Genomic DNA, 17,983 nt, shown 5'->3' on the forward strand with positions numbered 1-17,983 from the left:
CAGTCAATTTCAACTTCTTGCGGGGGGGGGGGGATCTTGCAAAGTTGGAATTGATTGATTGAACTTTTTAGTCCCACCCAGTCTGCTGTTATCACTTCAGTCATGCCCACCCAATGGGCCACGCCCAGCCAATGGGCCACACCCACCCGGTACTCAACAATGCATAAGTGGGTTTTGGGTTGCAGTTTGGGCACTCGCTCTCTTAAAGGTTCGCCATCACTGTTCTAAATAATATAAGCAGTTAACTTCTAGTGTAGTAGCACATCACAAGTTTTTCGATTTACAACAATCCCATTTTCATGCAAGAATGTTTTACCCTAAACTATAATCCAATACTAAATATAAAAGCCAAGTATGCTAGAATTCCTATCCCTCCACATCGATTGCCATCATTGGAATTGGAGTTCTCCTTTAATCCAACGAAATTTAATCACTGTTTTCAGAATGTACCCACAAATGTTCAAGAGACAGATATTAGAATTTACAACAGTTGGCTACAATATATACTTATTATTCCATTGTTAATTACAGCTTATGTAACAAATAGTCAATTAGAGTTTCATACTTGGAATGCATTATCTTACCGGTTGTAGCAGTTGACCATTGCACTTCCTGACAGACTTCCTGTTATGCTAGCTCCAGCCAAGGCCATGGTGCTGGCTGTTTCACTCAGATTGTCTCGAATGGCTCCTATTCTGTCCATATGGCTACCACTTGCACTTAGGCTTCCAGTCAATCCAACACTTTCTTCCCCTATACTAGGATTGTGACGTGCCTCTGCTACTGATGTAGTGTCTAAAATGGAAAAGAAGGGGTATTTCAAGTCACTACGGATATATCATTTACTGAAGTTTCACATCATAGAAAGCTTTGCTTTTATGGAAGCTACAGTAATAAAAACTGTAGTTTTTCAATTCTTGAAGAATTGATGGGATGTTGGTCTTAGATTGGTACAATTATGATAGTAAGAAAAAATGCTGTCATCTTTTGACTGTAGGCCTAGGCTAGTATAATGAGGAAATTGTATAAAATAATTTCCCAAATAGAACCGGATTTTCTCTTGAACAAGAAAAATGCCAACTACAACAAAATGATTTGTAATTTTCTAATTCGATTGTTATTCCAGAATTGGTACTGGGAAATAATAAAGTTGTTCTCTAAAACTAGATTACAATTTGGGTCAATTCTATTTTCTGTCAGGAAAGTAACATTTCACTAGTAATATTGAATCAATGGCATTAGAACATTAAGAGAAGAAATAGTATCTAGAAAATGATTCTATTAGCTTCCCTGATAAATTAATACTGGGAAAGCTTAAGATACCATCAATAAAGGAAGGTATCTTTTAAGGCTGCTACTAACTGATCTTTTCTGGGAAGTGTAGGATTATGCAAATCACTAAAAAATACAGCACACACTGCAAATAAAAAAAAATCTCTGAATACTGACTATATGTGAATAATAGTGAATATATTTTTCAAATACGCACATTTACATTCAAATGTATTTTGAGCTGTGTACATACATACATACATACATATGAAACAACTTGGCTATTTGTGAATTATGCTCTGTAGAAGCCTGAAACTGGCTAATCCTAGGGCAGCAACTATCAAAAACAGAAATATGCAAAATATTTCAAATTTGAAACTCCTCATTTCAAGGTGTGCTCTTTTTTGGTAGGATAACAACAGCATAAGAATGCTTCCTATGATATCAAAAAGCTATTTTAAGACTGAATTATTTTCAATTCAAAATGTTTTCTACATCTCTCCAAAAAGGTCTCTACACACTCCAAAATGTTTTTTGGAGATAGGTAGCCAGACAAATATGATAACTAAATAAAGGTCTTCTTTCTTACCTACTGCTGCATTTGTTCCACTCACAGTTATATCATTTTCATCATCAAATTCTATTCTGACACCCTTCCCATTGCCAGCTGATACTCCACAACCTCCACTTCGACAGAGAGAAATGGGAACTACTCCATACACATAGGCCAGCATAATAGGGACTCCTATACCTACAGGGAAACAAAGTGTAATACTGTGATTAGCACAACTGTCTTTTTTTAGTGGTTACTGTGTATTTCTTAACTCCCAGTTTAGCAAAGATAGAACAATAGAACAAAAAGTTAATTCTTATACAGATATATAATTTTCATCATGGGTACAAAAAGATAATCAACCCAATTCTGCAAATTTATCCTGGTCTCAAGAATTCATATTTACACTGAGGTCTTCTAGTTCTCTATTCATTTCAAACACAATAAGGTCTGCATGCACAATCTTTTATCCATGGATCAAGGCTTTTAGTTTACATTAATAAGAATATAGATTTAGATTTAAACACTATACAGACTCTAGTTTTCCAAAGAGGATTCTACCAAATTTGCACACCCGCCTTCTAAACCAGTTACCCCAAGCCTGGGCTCTTGGGTGCTTCTAGGTCTTAGACTGCTGTTGATCAATGCTGGATCTAGGCAAAGTAAGATCTCATCCACCCATAATATGGAGACCATCAAACGCAGACTTAGTGTGTGATAGTGAGAACTGGTTGGGCAAAGTTGGGAACGAACAATGTGCTCTTCTGGGTCTCAGTCACAATGCTGAGGTTGGAGAAAATTTTATTTTATTTAAATTTATTGGTAACCAAAATAAGCAAACTTTGGAGGAAGAATTACATTTTTCATACTTTTCAAACAAAAACTTTAAAAAATAGTCTCACTGCTAGTCCTGAATTACTCATCACTAATATTGTTATTAGTAAATTTTTAGTAAGATATAATGGTTTTGTGATGGTGTAGTAGTTAGAATGCAGTATTGTAGGCTAATTCTGCTGACTGAGGACTGACGGCAGTTCGATTCTCACGGCTCAAGGTTGACTCAGCCTTCCATCCTTCCGAGGTTAGTAAAATGAGGACCCAGATTGTTGGGGGCAATACGCTGATTCTATAAACCGCTTAGAAAGGGCTGTAAAGCACTGTTAAGCAGTATATAAGTATATAAGTGCTATTGCTATTGCTAGACTTTTCAGAAACTATACTTACCCACAGTGACTGCAGCTACAACTGGTGAAACAATTACAGATAAGGTTACACCACCTGCAATGGCTAAGTTCCTCTTATGCTTTGACATGTCTTTGCCTTCGTAGCGATTATGAATCTTTATGAGAAAGAGGAAAAATGAAGATATTTTAGAATAAATTCCATTTAATAGCTGGTAGAAGAAATGATATACAGAAGCGATCAATATTATCTTTATCTATTTACTTGCCATTTTAAATTAATGAATTTAAAGATCCCACTGGTATAATTAAACAGGATGAGTAAACAAAGCAATGTAAAAAAATCTGTTTTGGATTTCTTTTTCTTTCCAGTTTAAACCTTTCCTCTGCTATCTTCATTTTCAATCTTTGGTTGTACTCTTCTCTCTAGGTTTCTTGACTCAAGGCTAGTTCTCCACTTAAGCTCTTCTCTTTGCCTGCTGACAGTTTCCCAACAATACTAGAATCTCTGGTCAGAAATGGTAAATTCCTTTAATTTAGATTCCTGTCCCAAGACAGAAATTTGAATTCACAGATGTAAATGGTGTTTGATTATAGTTATGAAATAGTATGCCATGCATGTTCAAATGTATGGTTGGTATCTGGGCTCAAATACAATCTTTGTCACTAATTTCTTGGGAAATCACTTTTCTTTGTGGGAAAAGGAAGAAGACTAGGAAGACCCCGATTGAAAACATTTTGTGACCAGAGAAAACTTTATGGGAACCATGTTGTATTGGTAGCTAATGAAGTCGCTGGGTCTTCCATGAAAATTGACAAGCTTGCAATTTTAAGACTTCTGCAGGTTTAACTGAATTTTTTTATCTTTTTTAAATGCTAAGCTATAAAGTTATGTCATAGCACAGTCATAATGTGAATCCCATTAAAATTTTAAAAAATGCATGACAATGAGATAGTATGATAAGCCTCCCTAGATAAGAAACAGCAAAGTTTGGAACCACCACTGGACAATAATTCATCAATGATAAATACCATTCATATTTCAGATAATGTTGGAAGCCTCAATAAAATTTCATCTGGCTATGATGACATTGAAGAATAAATGGATGAATGTGATTTTTAAAATAAAACAATGTATCACCATTTTTTTGTTTTCAAAAGTCAAAATCAGAATGTTCAATTGCACTTGGAAATTGAACTGGCAGCTATAGAATAATTGGCTAGTATTGTTAATAACTCTCATCCTTGTATTACTTCAATGCTGCTATAACCTCAGCAGATTGATACTCCAGAGGAAAAATATATTTAAAAAGAAGAAAAAGAACAAGTAAGAACTGATTTGAAAAAATACTTTAATAAACAGAGTTTGTTATAGTGGAATAACAAGAAAGTCCCATTGAAAAATATGCAAATTTCAAAATCAATTTGGTTCTTACCTTACGTCCCACGTATACAGGAATTCCAATAATCATTGCTGGAATAGCAATGCCTGCTATTAAGGCAATTCCCACAGGTGCACCTACAAGTGTCCCAAGTTGCCAAAGAATTTTCTTCTTCCGACTCCATGGTTTTTTCCCCCAGAATGTACAGCCTGATGGGCTGAGAATTTTCCATATATAAGATTAACCAGTGAACAATTATATGTAATCAAATCCTTTAACTTAGACTATTACTAACCCATATGAATATCCAATATCCTCTTGATATGCAAGTTCTCATCCAACAGCATTTTAAAATAGGGACATCAAATCATATCTTTTTGTCAGCTACACCATTTCCAAAATTCAGCCCAAAGGTACATTTCTTAGTCACAACAGCCTTCCTTTATCTGGTGCCCAAAGACAAGGGATTGCAGTTTTCAAAACTCTCACCCAATATTAGGCAGGCTGGTTTGCAATCTAAATTAAATAAAAATCTCTTTAAATCTGGATAGCTAGTTAAGATTTGATTTGTCTAAAATTTAACCAATAAACAAGTGGCATGTTCTCAACTAATCCTAAAAATTTCTAATACTGCTTCTTGGGGGATGAGGTAGGGTGGGTGGGGAGAGTGGCCCCGAGTCAGTGTTTACTCCTGGCAACTGCGTAGACTAGTTCTTGCAGTTTTTTAGGTACAATTTCTGGAAGTAGCTTGGCATTGCCTTCTTCTTAGGGCTGAGAATGAACGACTGGCTCAAGGTCATCTCGCTAACTTTGTGCCTAAGATAGAAACAGAGGTCATATCCTCACAATTTCTAAACCACTAGACCAAACTAGCTCTACCCCATGATCTCAACATTGCCATAGTCTGTTAACAAGAAGAATGACTAATTTACAAAAGATTTCTCTGAACATGCAGAACAGGAATTCGAAGGGCAAGTATTGCGACATACTGTATTCTCCTACAGGAAGTTATTTGCGTATGTTCTGCTATAAATAGATGGGCCTTTCTGCATTTGCTCACCATACTATGCAGCACTTTAATACACACAAAATCCTCAAAACCACCATACTTCTTTTTACTAAATGCCTACGCAAAACAGATTAAGAGATTCAGAATCCTTGCCCTTTTGCACCTTCCAGCAAGCTGCTAAAACCTGGCTTTCCCTCCAGGCATTAGGGAGAGTATATTAGAAGAACCAAATATACATATATCTTTCTGTCAGTCTGATATAAAATGGACAACTGTACAAATATTTTAAATAAATATGTTTCTTTTATTAATTTTTTTTGTACTGAATTATTTTAACTTTGGTATTAGAGTTGCTATGGGAGAGAAGCTATAAGCTGGTTGTTAGCTGCCTAGAGTTATGTATTAAATGTATCTAACTTCAGAAAAATAGCAGTTTTGGATTAGCCTAGCATAGCTTCTATTACAAATTGGAATAAAAAGCATGTTAAACTTCTGTTACCAGAAAAAAAATTCTTTCTCATACATACCTTAAGTAATGCAAGTCTGAGATCTCCTTCATGCATAACCAACAGAATTCACAACCACAGACAGCACAGGTCATGTGATTGCAACTTCCATCATTCATCTTTATTATATAAGCAGCACAGCGGGGGCATGGCTTTATGTCATCAGCTGTTTAAAATAAAGGAATACAATAGCACCAAGAAAAATAAAAATTGAAAATATATCTCATCCTAGAGATCCAACAAAGCCAAGAAAGACCCAATACAAAAAGGTAATTAAGTGTACATAAATAAAACAAATATAAACATTACACAGAACTTTACAAATTATTCTGCTTTAAAATAATACTCAATCATTTAATCCAAAACTACTCTGATGAGATTTTTCAGTATCCAACATAAAAGCATAAAATGCATACTGTGATAGGTAATACAGCACAATTTGCAAAGGTGATAGTGCAAGCATTAAAAAACCTCTTTAAAAAGAGTAAAAAATGCTTCTCGTTCTATTTCAATCAGGCCAGATAACATCAATTAATAACGATTTTAGAAGGGAGAGCATTCTTTTCAGTTCAGGTTATTTCCCATCTTTCAGAGTACTCATTCATAGGCAAAAGATTCTCTTAATGCAGTGGTTCTCAACCTGTGGGTCGGGACCCCATTTGGGGTCGAACGACCATTTCACGGGGGTTGCCAAACAATGCAGTCTGCCATTTTTTTCTCCTTAGCTGTGCTACTCCCTTTTATTCTATTGGCTTTTGAAAGCCAATAGAATAGACTCTCTTGAATAGAGTCTAATTCTAGTGGCTTTCAAAAGCCAATAGGAATTGTCCAGGCTGTCTCTGCCCTGCTGAGCCCGCCAAAAGTCCCATTCTGCAAACGGTGCTGCACCAGTTGAGTAGTCCTCGACTTACGACCGGTTGGGAGTCGCGGCATTAAAAAGGTTGAGAACCACTGTCTTAATTAATGGCTTACTTCCTTTTCTTCATGGAGAACTTCTGCTGAGTTATATACAAAGTAACTACTCATTCTTTTCATGTTCTAAGTGGGAGTATAAACAGATCAAGAGACCAGATTAGACGTCTGCATGTCAGTGGTTTCTTATCTCAGCTATAATAGGCTCTATCTCTTCAAATTCCTTCTTATTCTTATAGTTTAAACAACTCACTCCCCCTTAATGAAACTTAAGTTTGGACATTAAGAAATCATAATTTTTTAGATTCACATAATAAATGAAGAGTGCAAAAAAAAAAAAGGCCTGATATTCATATCCCTCCACTATAAAGTGATTTTCTTTTCAGCTTCTGGCAGAGTTTAATGGACAAAGCCAATGCCTTAAGCCTTCCAGATATTTTAGCCACACATTTTAAGGCTTAAATCTTTCCCTCAAGTAAAATCTTTGTCTTGCCTCACCTTCTGAATATGATTACTAATATGCTGTGCAAAACTTAGGGGTGCCTGGGAACCAACATAAACTTTGCAATCTTGTTCTGAATCAGAAAGTATGTTTTATAAACCTTCATGCTGGATCTATGCAACACAATAAGCCAAAACTAAGCAAACCACATGTTTTATCCTAGCATCTGAAATTAGCCTGTGTGTGGTCTGTTACTAGACATTTCAAACTAGGAGTTCTATCAGAAGTCAGATCTTTTCATTGATTGCATAAGCTAATTATATCCACCATGCCAAATACTAGCAGCACATTATTTCAGTACATTCTACATAACTGTACAATTTTGCATTAATATCAAGATACTGAAGAAAAGATTCATATCTTCCTTTTTTCAGTGTCAGTAACTGATGAATAATCTAGCAACTCAAAATATAATATAAAAATATTTCTAACGTTTAGATTGAAACAATAAATACCTGCAGCTCCAGACTCCTGACTATAGCTAATGGATGAAGAACGAATGGTTCGCAAACGTAGACTTTGTGCTCTTTCCTGACGAGCAGCATCACAAGTCTGGTTAGGATGCCAAATCTGCTTACAGTGGTAGCAAAATTCAGTTCCACAGCCTTCACGCCCACACATAAGTTTAGGACAGCTTGCACAGCCAAAAGCAATGACTGCATACCTTCAATATTCAAAAATAGATGGAAGAGTATTTATTCTCTGTGCTAAGATAAAGCCTCCCTCAAGTTATTCTAGACTTCTGGCAATTATGTGGATAGATCCATGTTTTCTTGGCAACAATGTAGAAATATTCAGGAACTGCCTTCTTCTAAGATTTCCCCAAATGCCTAGTCTTCTCTAAGCCTGGAATTTCTTTGTAGTCTCTTATCATTATTGTTAACTAGTTTTTTTCTTAACTCTTCTGAAAACAGCCAAGGTGAACCAGATATTGTCATATGCTGTGACTTTCTCAGTTCTACATATTGCCAATTAAAATAGCTGAGTTGATATTAAGAAACATCATCCTTTATAAAAGTAGAAACACAATAACATTTATAGAGCTCTAGTTAATCTTGTACGGTATATTTTAGGTTTAGATCCTATAGTAGAATTCAGCATACTTCAAGTAACAGGCATCGTTGTGCTATTCTGCAAGATTGAATCCAATTCTATTGTTTCAAATAAAGTAAATTGAAATACACTTAATGATGGGCTCATAAAAACTTATTTATGACCTGTTCTTGAAATTACACACCACACACATCCATGGTCAGCATCATTCCAAAATGCAAGGGCTCAATGAATGGTGGCTAAGATCAGTCCTTGAAGTTTCAATCCCCCAAACACCCTCTCAGTCACATGATTGCAATCAGGATGCTTGATAACCTGTTTGTACTTATGACCAGTTGACAAGGGCCTTGTAATCATATGACTGCAATCTGCAACTTTTCCTGCAGGTAAGGTCGCAGGGATAATCTTTCTCATCCACATACCTTCTCATAGCCCTTCTGCTTGTCCTACCCAAGCACACCTTCATACACCTCCCTGATGTTCACTGCACCTTCCTTGCACCCATTCTGGCTTGCACAGCACCTCTTGCATACCCCTCACACTCTCACCAACTCACGTGGCACCTCTCATGTACTCTCACCAATGCATGCCTCTTGCATACCCTCTCGCACAAACATGCACCTTCTCCAAATCATGTGGTGCCTCTCATTCACCCACTTATATCCTCCTTAACTCACGGCTCTTGCATATCTCACATCTTTACCAATTCATGCCATAGCTTTTGTGCACCCCGATCATATCCACCCTGACCCTTCCTCTCACCTTGCACACCTTCCTTCCCCACTCAGCAGCAGCCATTTATCCACTTGTGGGCCTGGGACTCACTAATTTTGTGGGAAGCTGGCCGGAAGTTGCCTCACCTAATAACCAGGGGATTCAGCTTTTGTAACCAGGACTTCAGGAAAGGTCATCGCTAAGCAATGTGGTAATGTTTTATGGATTGTTATCAGTGGATTCAAATTGCAGTTATAAATCTGGTTATAAATCAAGGACTGTCTGCAATCAACTTCAGCCTTGTCACTGACAATCCAGTATATCTGTATATTAGTGATCGCATGACCTCTGTAGATGCCATATGCTAAATAAAATAAAAACCCGAGAATTCGGAAAGAAATTTGCTATCTTTCTCATATAGGCATACTTGGTTGAACTTTAATTAAAAGTTTTGCGAAAATATTATATAGTACAACATACTAACAAGCCTACATGTATTATGATTTATAAATGTCTTTATCTGAAATGTGTTAGATACCAATTATATTTTATCTACAGTAGTAGGATTTTGCCTTAAATGTTATATCAAAATAAAGTATTAAGGAACCACAATACTTTGGAACAAATTAACAAGTTCTCTTATAATTGTGTGCATGTGAATGAAATTTTATGAATAAATTCACACGTGGTATTAGAACAGTACACAAATGATAAAAGCACATAATTGCAGTTCTGTGCAATATAATCATATCTGAAGAGAAACGTGGTATACAAAATATAGGCAGCATGGATATGAATGTAATTTAATTGCTCTATTCAATCTCAAAATGTATTCTTTGTCATTTAGTATTTAAAAATCCTAATCTTCCCAATTATCAATGTACTCCACATTTTATACACTTCTTCACACAGCTTCAAGTATTTTCTTTCCATATTCAGCTACACTTATCTTTGATCATATGGCACTTCTGGACTTTACATGTGCTTTTAACATAGGTTAGATTAACAAGTTTCTTAATAAAAATGCAATGTGTAGATTAAAACCTAAATAATATGTTTGAACTTGGTGAAGATAAACATTTTTTTTTAAAAAAACCCTCTTAAGTGGTAAATTATATAATTAAGACCAAAAAGAGTTGCAACAATATGTAATAATATATTTAATATTTAAATAAATTCCTCCGACAATAAGCAAAAATCAGATTATGATCTCTTACATTTTACTCAGCTCTTTTAATATGAAAATTTTTGTTGCCAATTACAATTATGCCAACTTTCACAATTTATATTTAGAAAACTTTAAATTTACTACTTAAAAATAAAAAAATGTGAAGTTAAAAATGTTTAAGCACTAAAGGTAAGCTAGAATTCCACACAGATGAGAAGGTGGGTTGGTACAGAAGAGTGGGGCCACCTACTCAGTATGTGAAGTACAGGAGAGGCAAATCCCTTTTTTATGTGCTTAATGTAGAAAGACCTTCTTCCAGAATGCAGCAAATTAACAATCTGTGTCAAAAGCTACCTACTTTGGAGGTTGCATTAAAACTTGACAACCCCCTTTAATATTCTGGAGCGTGAAGTACTAGCATTTGAGAAGATAGGAGAAGATAGGAATCTGTTTCTCAATTCTCTAATTTTTCTGCTATTAAAGTAACAGCAAACTATTTTTGAATGTCAAAAGAAAGAAAAACTTGAAATAAAAAATAAAAACACTCTGGTAAACAAGACATTATATACAAGCAATTTAATAATCAAGAAAAGATAAAACAGAGCCATGGATACAAAAACACATCACTTACCCGCAGTCTGGAGCAGGACACCACCTACAATCAGGGTCTGCAACAAGCCACCGTCTAAGCATAAACTCTTCATATTTTTCCATCAAGATGTCATCATTTAAAATTAATCGAATGTCATGGGGATTAAATCGCTCAGAGCATTCTGGACAGCTGATATTAACTCTGCTCTCTGAGATTTCTATCCGGAGATACTGACGCAAGCAATCCACACAAGATCTATGGTGACAAGTCATTATTTCCGGAAACCTCTCCTTAGAGTGCCGCAAAAGGCACAAGGGACATTCTATGAAGTCTCCCGTCTGCTTACTACAGATCGCAGTTCCATTGTCTGATGACATATAGGCAGATAAAATAGAGTTCTTGTCTGGGCATATTTCTGAGTGTATAGTTTCAATACTTGCAATCCCATCAACGCCCCCATTTACATCCTTGGCTTTATGTTTCGTATCCCTTTTCCTTCGAAAAAGAGATCCCAGTGAAATTCTTCTTTTCTTTGGTGCCTTTTTAATTGAGGGCAAGCTTACAGAGGAGGCAGTAGATTGCAGGTCCCTATCAGATCCCATTTGCCGATGTAAACTCATGGCCATAATATTCATCAGAAACGGATCAAAGAATACATGCAGCTATGACCATTGTAAAGACAAAAGCACTATTGAAAAGCAGCATATTTAAGTCACAGAAGGAAAGGCAGCTTAAGTCTTGTTATGCATGGTCAGATCTTGTTCATTCAGCAAATTCTTCACAATATGTAATCCACCTCAAAATGCTCCTCAGCAATTCTGAAAAAGATGGAAGAGATACATAAAAATGACACCCCATTCATTCAGATCCATTATTTGCAAAGGACTGGTATTGGTCTGCTTATTCATTTTACAATGACCTAATCTTCCACTCCATCTTGTTTGCTTCATCTACCTGTTGCATTTCGGTCAATTAGCAAGAGAGCAAGTAAAGGAAATTTCTGGATTCCCAGTTGTCATTTTAAAAAAGAAAACCTATAGTCTTGGGGCAACATATATAGGTACTGTTCTATTTTGTAAGAAAAGGTTGCTCTCACTTTTCAGGATTTTTAACCAGTGAATTGCCAATCCTAAAATTGACGCTATCAGAGGAAGAAAAAATCCAGAGAGACATTTCTTAAACTTTACAAATGGGAAATATTTGCAGCATTAATTAAAATAAAAAATAATAATATTTAGTGTTTTGGTGATATGCCTAAAGCACAGGTCGGCAACCTGCGGCTCCGGAGCCGCATGCGGCTCTTTGAGCCTTCCCCTGTGGCTCCCAGCCTCCTCTGCCTTTGCAGAGAGAGACAGAGACAGAGAGAGGCAATTGCGCTTCCCTGCTTCTCTCTCTCTCTCTCTCTCTCTCTGTGTGTATGTGTGTGTGTATGTGTGTGTGTATAAAAGAGAATGCACTCACAATATTCTCCGAGGAGCTGAAAAGCTTACTGGGCGGAGCTCCTCCCTTTGCTGCAAGGAAGCAGGAAGCAGGAAGGGCAGGAGAGAGCTAGCTAGCCCAGCTAGGCTGATTCAGGAATTCTGGGAGTTGAAGTCCATGAGTCATAAAAGAGACGAGATTGCCTACCCCTGAGCTGGTTGGACAACACTTTGAAGCAGCAGGTGAGCAGCAGATAGGAGAGGGGGGGGAGAGAAAGAGAGAGAGAGAGAGGGAGGGAGGGAGAGAGAGAGAGAGGAAAGAGAGAGAGAAAGAAGGAGAGCGGGGAAGAGGAGTGGCAGACCAAGGGCAGATAGAGAGGGAGGGAGAGAGAGAGACAGAGACCCTTTTGACATCTAAAATGAAGATAACACTGCATATATCCTTTTTTTACCTGTGTGTGTGTGTGTGTGTGTGTGTGTGTGTACACACACACACACACACATATATATATACATATATACTTGTTTTCTGAGGTTTTCCAAGACCTACATACATATATACGTATACACACACACACACACACACACACACACACACACACACCTATAATAAAGGTAAAAAAGGATATATGCAGTGTTATCTTCATTTTAGATATCAAAAGGGTTTTGTGGCTCCCGGTGTTTTGTTTTTGGTGGAAAATGGGTCCAAGTGGCTCTTTGAGTGTTTTGGGTTGCCTACCCCTGGCCTAAAGTTAAAGACATCTTCAAGATTTCAATACAGCACCAATGCAATATTCTTGGTAACAGTATGAAAGTGGGTTGCCACAGCTTTCTCTCCAAACTGAACAGAATGGGACCAAGCTTGGTGCAAGCCAGAAAATGAAGATTTGAAAAAAAAAAAAATCTCCTAATGTGTTATTATGTGACAGGCAGTTGAGCAATGGCTCAGAACCCTAGCAGCTGTTTCAATCTAACCCCCCCCCCTACAAACTGCCTAAGCCTTCACTTGGACAAAAGCAGAGCGACATGTAGCCTATCTTTCATTTACCAGTACCCATATATTAGCAAACACTTAAATGTCATGCAAAAGGAAACCAGAAACAAACACGGAAACAGAATAAAATACAGATGTATTTGATAAAGAGGATGGAAAGAATTCCAGAAATTGTGCCCCGCATTATTTGAGATTTTTTTTACAGTAAAAGAGTTTTAGGTGTTGCTTTCTAGAAAGGTTTTCCACAAACTTACACAAAGTAATTTTGAGTTTCGGGCTTGTGGCTTTTCTGGTCAAAGCTATCATTATAAGGAAAAAGAGATATAGAAGAAATAAATTTAATAGCGCCATCTAAAATGTCTATCATATAGTGAAAAAAAATTAAACTACTGATTTCTTCTATTACTCCTTCCAAAACAAAACCACAAAAATGTATAGCTATGAATTTGTGAAGAACAAATGTTTAGCTTACTTCTCTATCTATGGAGGAAGGAAGGTAATTTAGAAATTCTAAGAAAGACACAACATGCTTCTAATCTAAAACAGTAATTAATCTTTACTTCTTACACCTAAAAATAACAGAAAACGTTTCCCTGCATTGGGATACAATAGATTACTTAAAGAAGTCAAACTTCCAAACAGTTCATTTGTTACAGTAGTAGTAATCGAAGTTCAGAAGTAAAGGGAGGAGACTACCATAATACATTCTTCCTAAGTTATACTATAGCCAAGAAATTACAAAAGCAATAATATATAAATCATATTTTGTGTAGGAACAAACTAATTAAGGAACCAGATTCAACATGTGAGAACATGTCCATGACTATAGGTCACTTATTTTAAGCCTGTAAGCCATGAGGCTTGTTATATTTTCAGGAATAAATTGCACACACACACACCCCATTTAAAGTTGCATTTTAAAAGATCCCTTCATACACAATACATTTAATGTTGACATTTAATTACTAATATCTTAACATGCAGCATTTTAGAATCCCTGAAACAAAATCAGAAAGGCTTCGATAGAAATGGGATGATACAATTACTCTGATTCTTAACAGGCAAAGTGTAATTTTAAGAATCTGCATTTAAATGTTCCTGTTCAAATTCAATGCAACAGAAGCCATGATTTGTAACAATTACTAAGTGATAGTAACTTTAGAAATCACAACAATTCAGTTAATACATTAGATTAAGTCAAAACCAAACATGTTTACTTCTATTCTACAGCTAAAGAACTGAATAACTAGAATTAAACTGGGGTCTGAAACTACTGTAGTGAAAAAAATAATAATTTTATTCAAACTGGAAGAATTTAAACAAGAGAGGTATAAGAGAACCATGTGGAACTCCTAAATAATAGTTAAGATATGTAGCATCTGTACTAAGTAAAAAAGATAAACATTAACCAGGTATATTCACTTAAAGAACATTATTCTGCTCTTTTGGCAGAAAAAGTTCTAAAAGAGTTTAGGGGCTAAAATAGTTAAGATGGGTTAATAAATGCTGCAGGTTTATTATTGCTGTTTTATATGGTGATTAAATATGAATAATTTTACTGTATTAATATAAACAAGCCTGAATCAGCTCAAACCCTTAGAATAGATCTAAAAGAAAAAGATAGATACAATTTTAAGATATTTATTTTTAAACACTGTTACAAAACATGAATCTTGTCAATATGAGTCCCTATTTCAATTAGGAAACTGTAAATTCAAACCAATGTAAATATTGAGAAATTAGTATGGGCAAAAGAACAGGCAAAATTTTAAACCATTATTCAATTCAGTTTAAAAATCAAAAAGTCAACAATCACAAAAAGGAACATGAAAGGTAGACACCTATACTAAATAACTAAATTAACTAAACAACAGTGTTAATGTTATTTAGTTAACATAAATGCTTGCACATTAATCGAAACTGTTCAATAAGAACAATGTGGAATGAATTGTAACTTATGAAATACAATGCCCCTGTGATGTCATATATTCTTTTTAGAAAAACAACAGACAAATATTTTGAATTACAGCCAACCTGCAATTAACCTGATTCTTTTTTATAGTATTCTACTTCAGTATATTTGCTAAAGTGATTTAAAAATTTAAAATGGTGATATCCCTTCTCTTAAAAATCTAAAACAATTATACTATGTGCAACTGTCTGAATATTTAAATTTTTTATATTTCCCAGGTTCTTTTAAATGATTAGAAAATCCTTTGAGCAATTCAACTGAAGAGTTTATATATCCACTCACAAAAGAGTACCTATGTAAACAGCTTGAAAACATCATATGCAATTGAATTCTATGACCTCTACTTGTGCAGTATAAATCAAAGAAACACAATTGTCAGGCTAAGCATTGTTCAGTAGTATGTGATAATCCTTTGGCTAATATGAACTGAGATTATTTGATATTAGAATACTCTTAAATTACAATACATACAAAGTTTAGAAAGCTTTGCAAGGTCTTCTGTATAGATATTAATTTAAAAGAAATCTTGAATTATTAAATTGCAATTTAAGAAACACTCAACAGCCAGCTATTATAAAGCAAGATTTTTTTAAAAAAAGAAGAATGAATCAAGTCTTTCATTTATGAAATTCTCTTGTGAAGGAAGTCAGGGCTGCTCTATTTCTACTAACTTGATTCTGTCTTTGATTTTAATATTGCAAGAGCCGAGGTGGCGCAGCAGTTAGGGTGCAGTACTGCAGGCCACTTTAGCTGACTGTGTTCAGCAGGTCAGCGGTTCAAATCTCATCGGCTCAAGGTTGACTCAGCCTTCCATCCTTCCGGGGTAGGTAAAATGAGGACCCAGATTGTTGGGGGCAATGTAAATATATATATACATTGCTTACTGGTGTACACCGCTTAGAGAGTGCTCGCACTTAAAGCGGTATATAAGTCCCATAAATAAATAAATAAATAAATAAATTAGTCTTACAGAATTATAGAATTAGAATGTTCTTTACAGGCTATCTAATTCTCCCCATGCTTGGAGAATATGACACTAAGCATCTCTGAAAGATGATTATCCAACTTATTTGAAGACCTCTGGTGAACTTTCATGTATAACCTCTTCCACTGGCTTGTATAGCATTATACTATTGTTTTGGCTTGTTTAAATAATGCTTTATTTTTATTTGTGTTTTTTTTGTATTGCTGATTTGTTAGTTCTTGTTAAATTGCTAATTTATTAATAAAAATGTAGCTCAATTATTATATGACACAGGTTACTGTTATAAAAGTACATCCTTACCTTTTCTGTGCATAGAAAAAAATAGGTGGAAGATAGTCATGTTCTCAACTACTGTAGTCTACTATTAACACCAGGTGTGATTACTACATAAAGGAAAGAGCAAGCTACAAATTCTGCACATTCATCATAACAAACGCTTTTGAATTTGAGGCTGCCAGACAAATAAAAAGTCTGAAGTTTAATAATACTAACAAAGAATTAGGCATTCAGAGGTTAAAAGAATACTTTTAACAAAAATCAGGCTTCTTTCTTCTCATCTACTTTATTCTAATTTTCAGATTATTAGTTTGCACTTCTAGTGAATACCATTTTAAGCAACACTTCAAAATTGAAAGATAAAACAGTTATTAGAAATTCTGTTCACAATTAACAGTACTGTAGTACTTTTAAGGTCTTTAAAAATGGCTGACCAGTCAGTTTCTACTCCTGGCAGCATAACAGCAGAAAAACAGGAAATGGCTCAGACTATAACTATTAAACCTAAAACACATGGATTGGAAAGCATGTGATCAGACATAAAAAGAAATTACTTTTATAAGGAAAGTGTTGATTATGAAAAAGAACATAGACAAGTGATCTGTGGGTTATTTACAGTCAAATGCTGCTAAATCAATAATTAAGATTGTTTCAGTCTTGTCTTTAAACCCCTGCTTTAGAATTCTACAGTGGGGAGCATTTGAAACAATGTAGTTTCAGGTAAAAAGTGAGTGTTAGTGAAAGAACAATCTATCTCACCTTTGCAAATTCACTCAAACAAACTACAGAAAAATAACATTCTCATCTAGGACAGAGGTTTATTGGTACCTTTTCAGCTTTGTCAGCCCAAGCAACCTCTGTAGTATATATGAGTATCACATATTTTATGATCAAAGGAAAAATGAGATATGTACTGTAATCCCAATAATTTCTTACAATGGTCACAGTGGAAGCAACACAACTAAAATGAATTCCTGCCACAGGAGAAATGGTTGCTGTTCATGCAGTTAGTGATAGTGTTCTATAAAGAAATGTGGATAGTATAGCTGCAAATACAAGGCAGAAAACTGGTCAAACTGTATGTTTTGATGAATTCCCGAGTAGCAGAAGTTGACACAACTTCTGCATGCGACAAAGTTAAACACAACTTTCTATACATTAAAATGCATATTTATTACTAGATTTGTGTTTACTTGTTTCAAGATTCAAAATTAAAAAAAAAAACGATGAATAAGGTAGATGAAGAGATTTATACACTCTCTGGGTGAAATACTTCCTTTGGAAAAAATAAGGTTCCTTCGGACACATGAGATTTTTTTTCATACTTGCTTTTGAAAGTTTTCCTCACTGTTCATTGCAAAAATCATCTAGCTCTGAAAAATTCTTAGGTCTCGTGATGTCAGGCAACTGGGAAATCACTCTACAGCTCTTTCTATTAAATCTGTCCCTTATACAAAGAGTATACCCTTATTGTTAACAATTTTATTATATGGT

General features: G+C 35.3%; 1 protein-coding gene across 2 annotated transcripts in view; it reads right to left on the reverse strand.

Annotated features, from left to right (window-relative positions):
• The window catches only part of RNF19A (ring finger protein 19A, RBR E3 ubiquitin protein ligase), a 33,085-nt gene that overhangs the window by 3,148 nt on the left and 11,954 nt on the right, over positions 1-17,983 (reverse strand). For both annotated transcript variants that reach the window (XM_039328859.1, XM_039328860.1), the window contains exons 3-9: positions 10,884-11,662; positions 7,773-7,981; positions 5,925-6,069; positions 4,443-4,605; positions 3,050-3,164; positions 1,862-2,023; positions 585-795 (exon numbers count right to left, since the gene is read on the reverse strand). In XM_039328859.1, coding sequence (XP_039184793.1) covers positions 585-795; positions 1,862-2,023; positions 3,050-3,164; positions 4,443-4,605; positions 5,925-6,069; positions 7,773-7,981; positions 10,884-11,479 — 1,601 coding nt within the window. In that variant the 5' untranslated portion in view covers positions 11,480-11,662. The remainder of the gene's footprint in view (positions 1-584; positions 796-1,861; positions 2,024-3,049; positions 3,165-4,442; positions 4,606-5,924; positions 6,070-7,772; positions 7,982-10,883; positions 11,663-17,983) is intronic.

The sequence above is a fragment of the Crotalus tigris genome, unplaced genomic scaffold (assembly GCF_016545835.1).
Source record: "Crotalus tigris isolate CLP2741 ecotype Arizona unplaced genomic scaffold, ASM1654583v1 scf7180000024384.25900115:4084858, whole genome shotgun sequence".
NCBI lineage: Eukaryota > Metazoa > Chordata > Lepidosauria > Squamata > Viperidae > Crotalus > Crotalus tigris.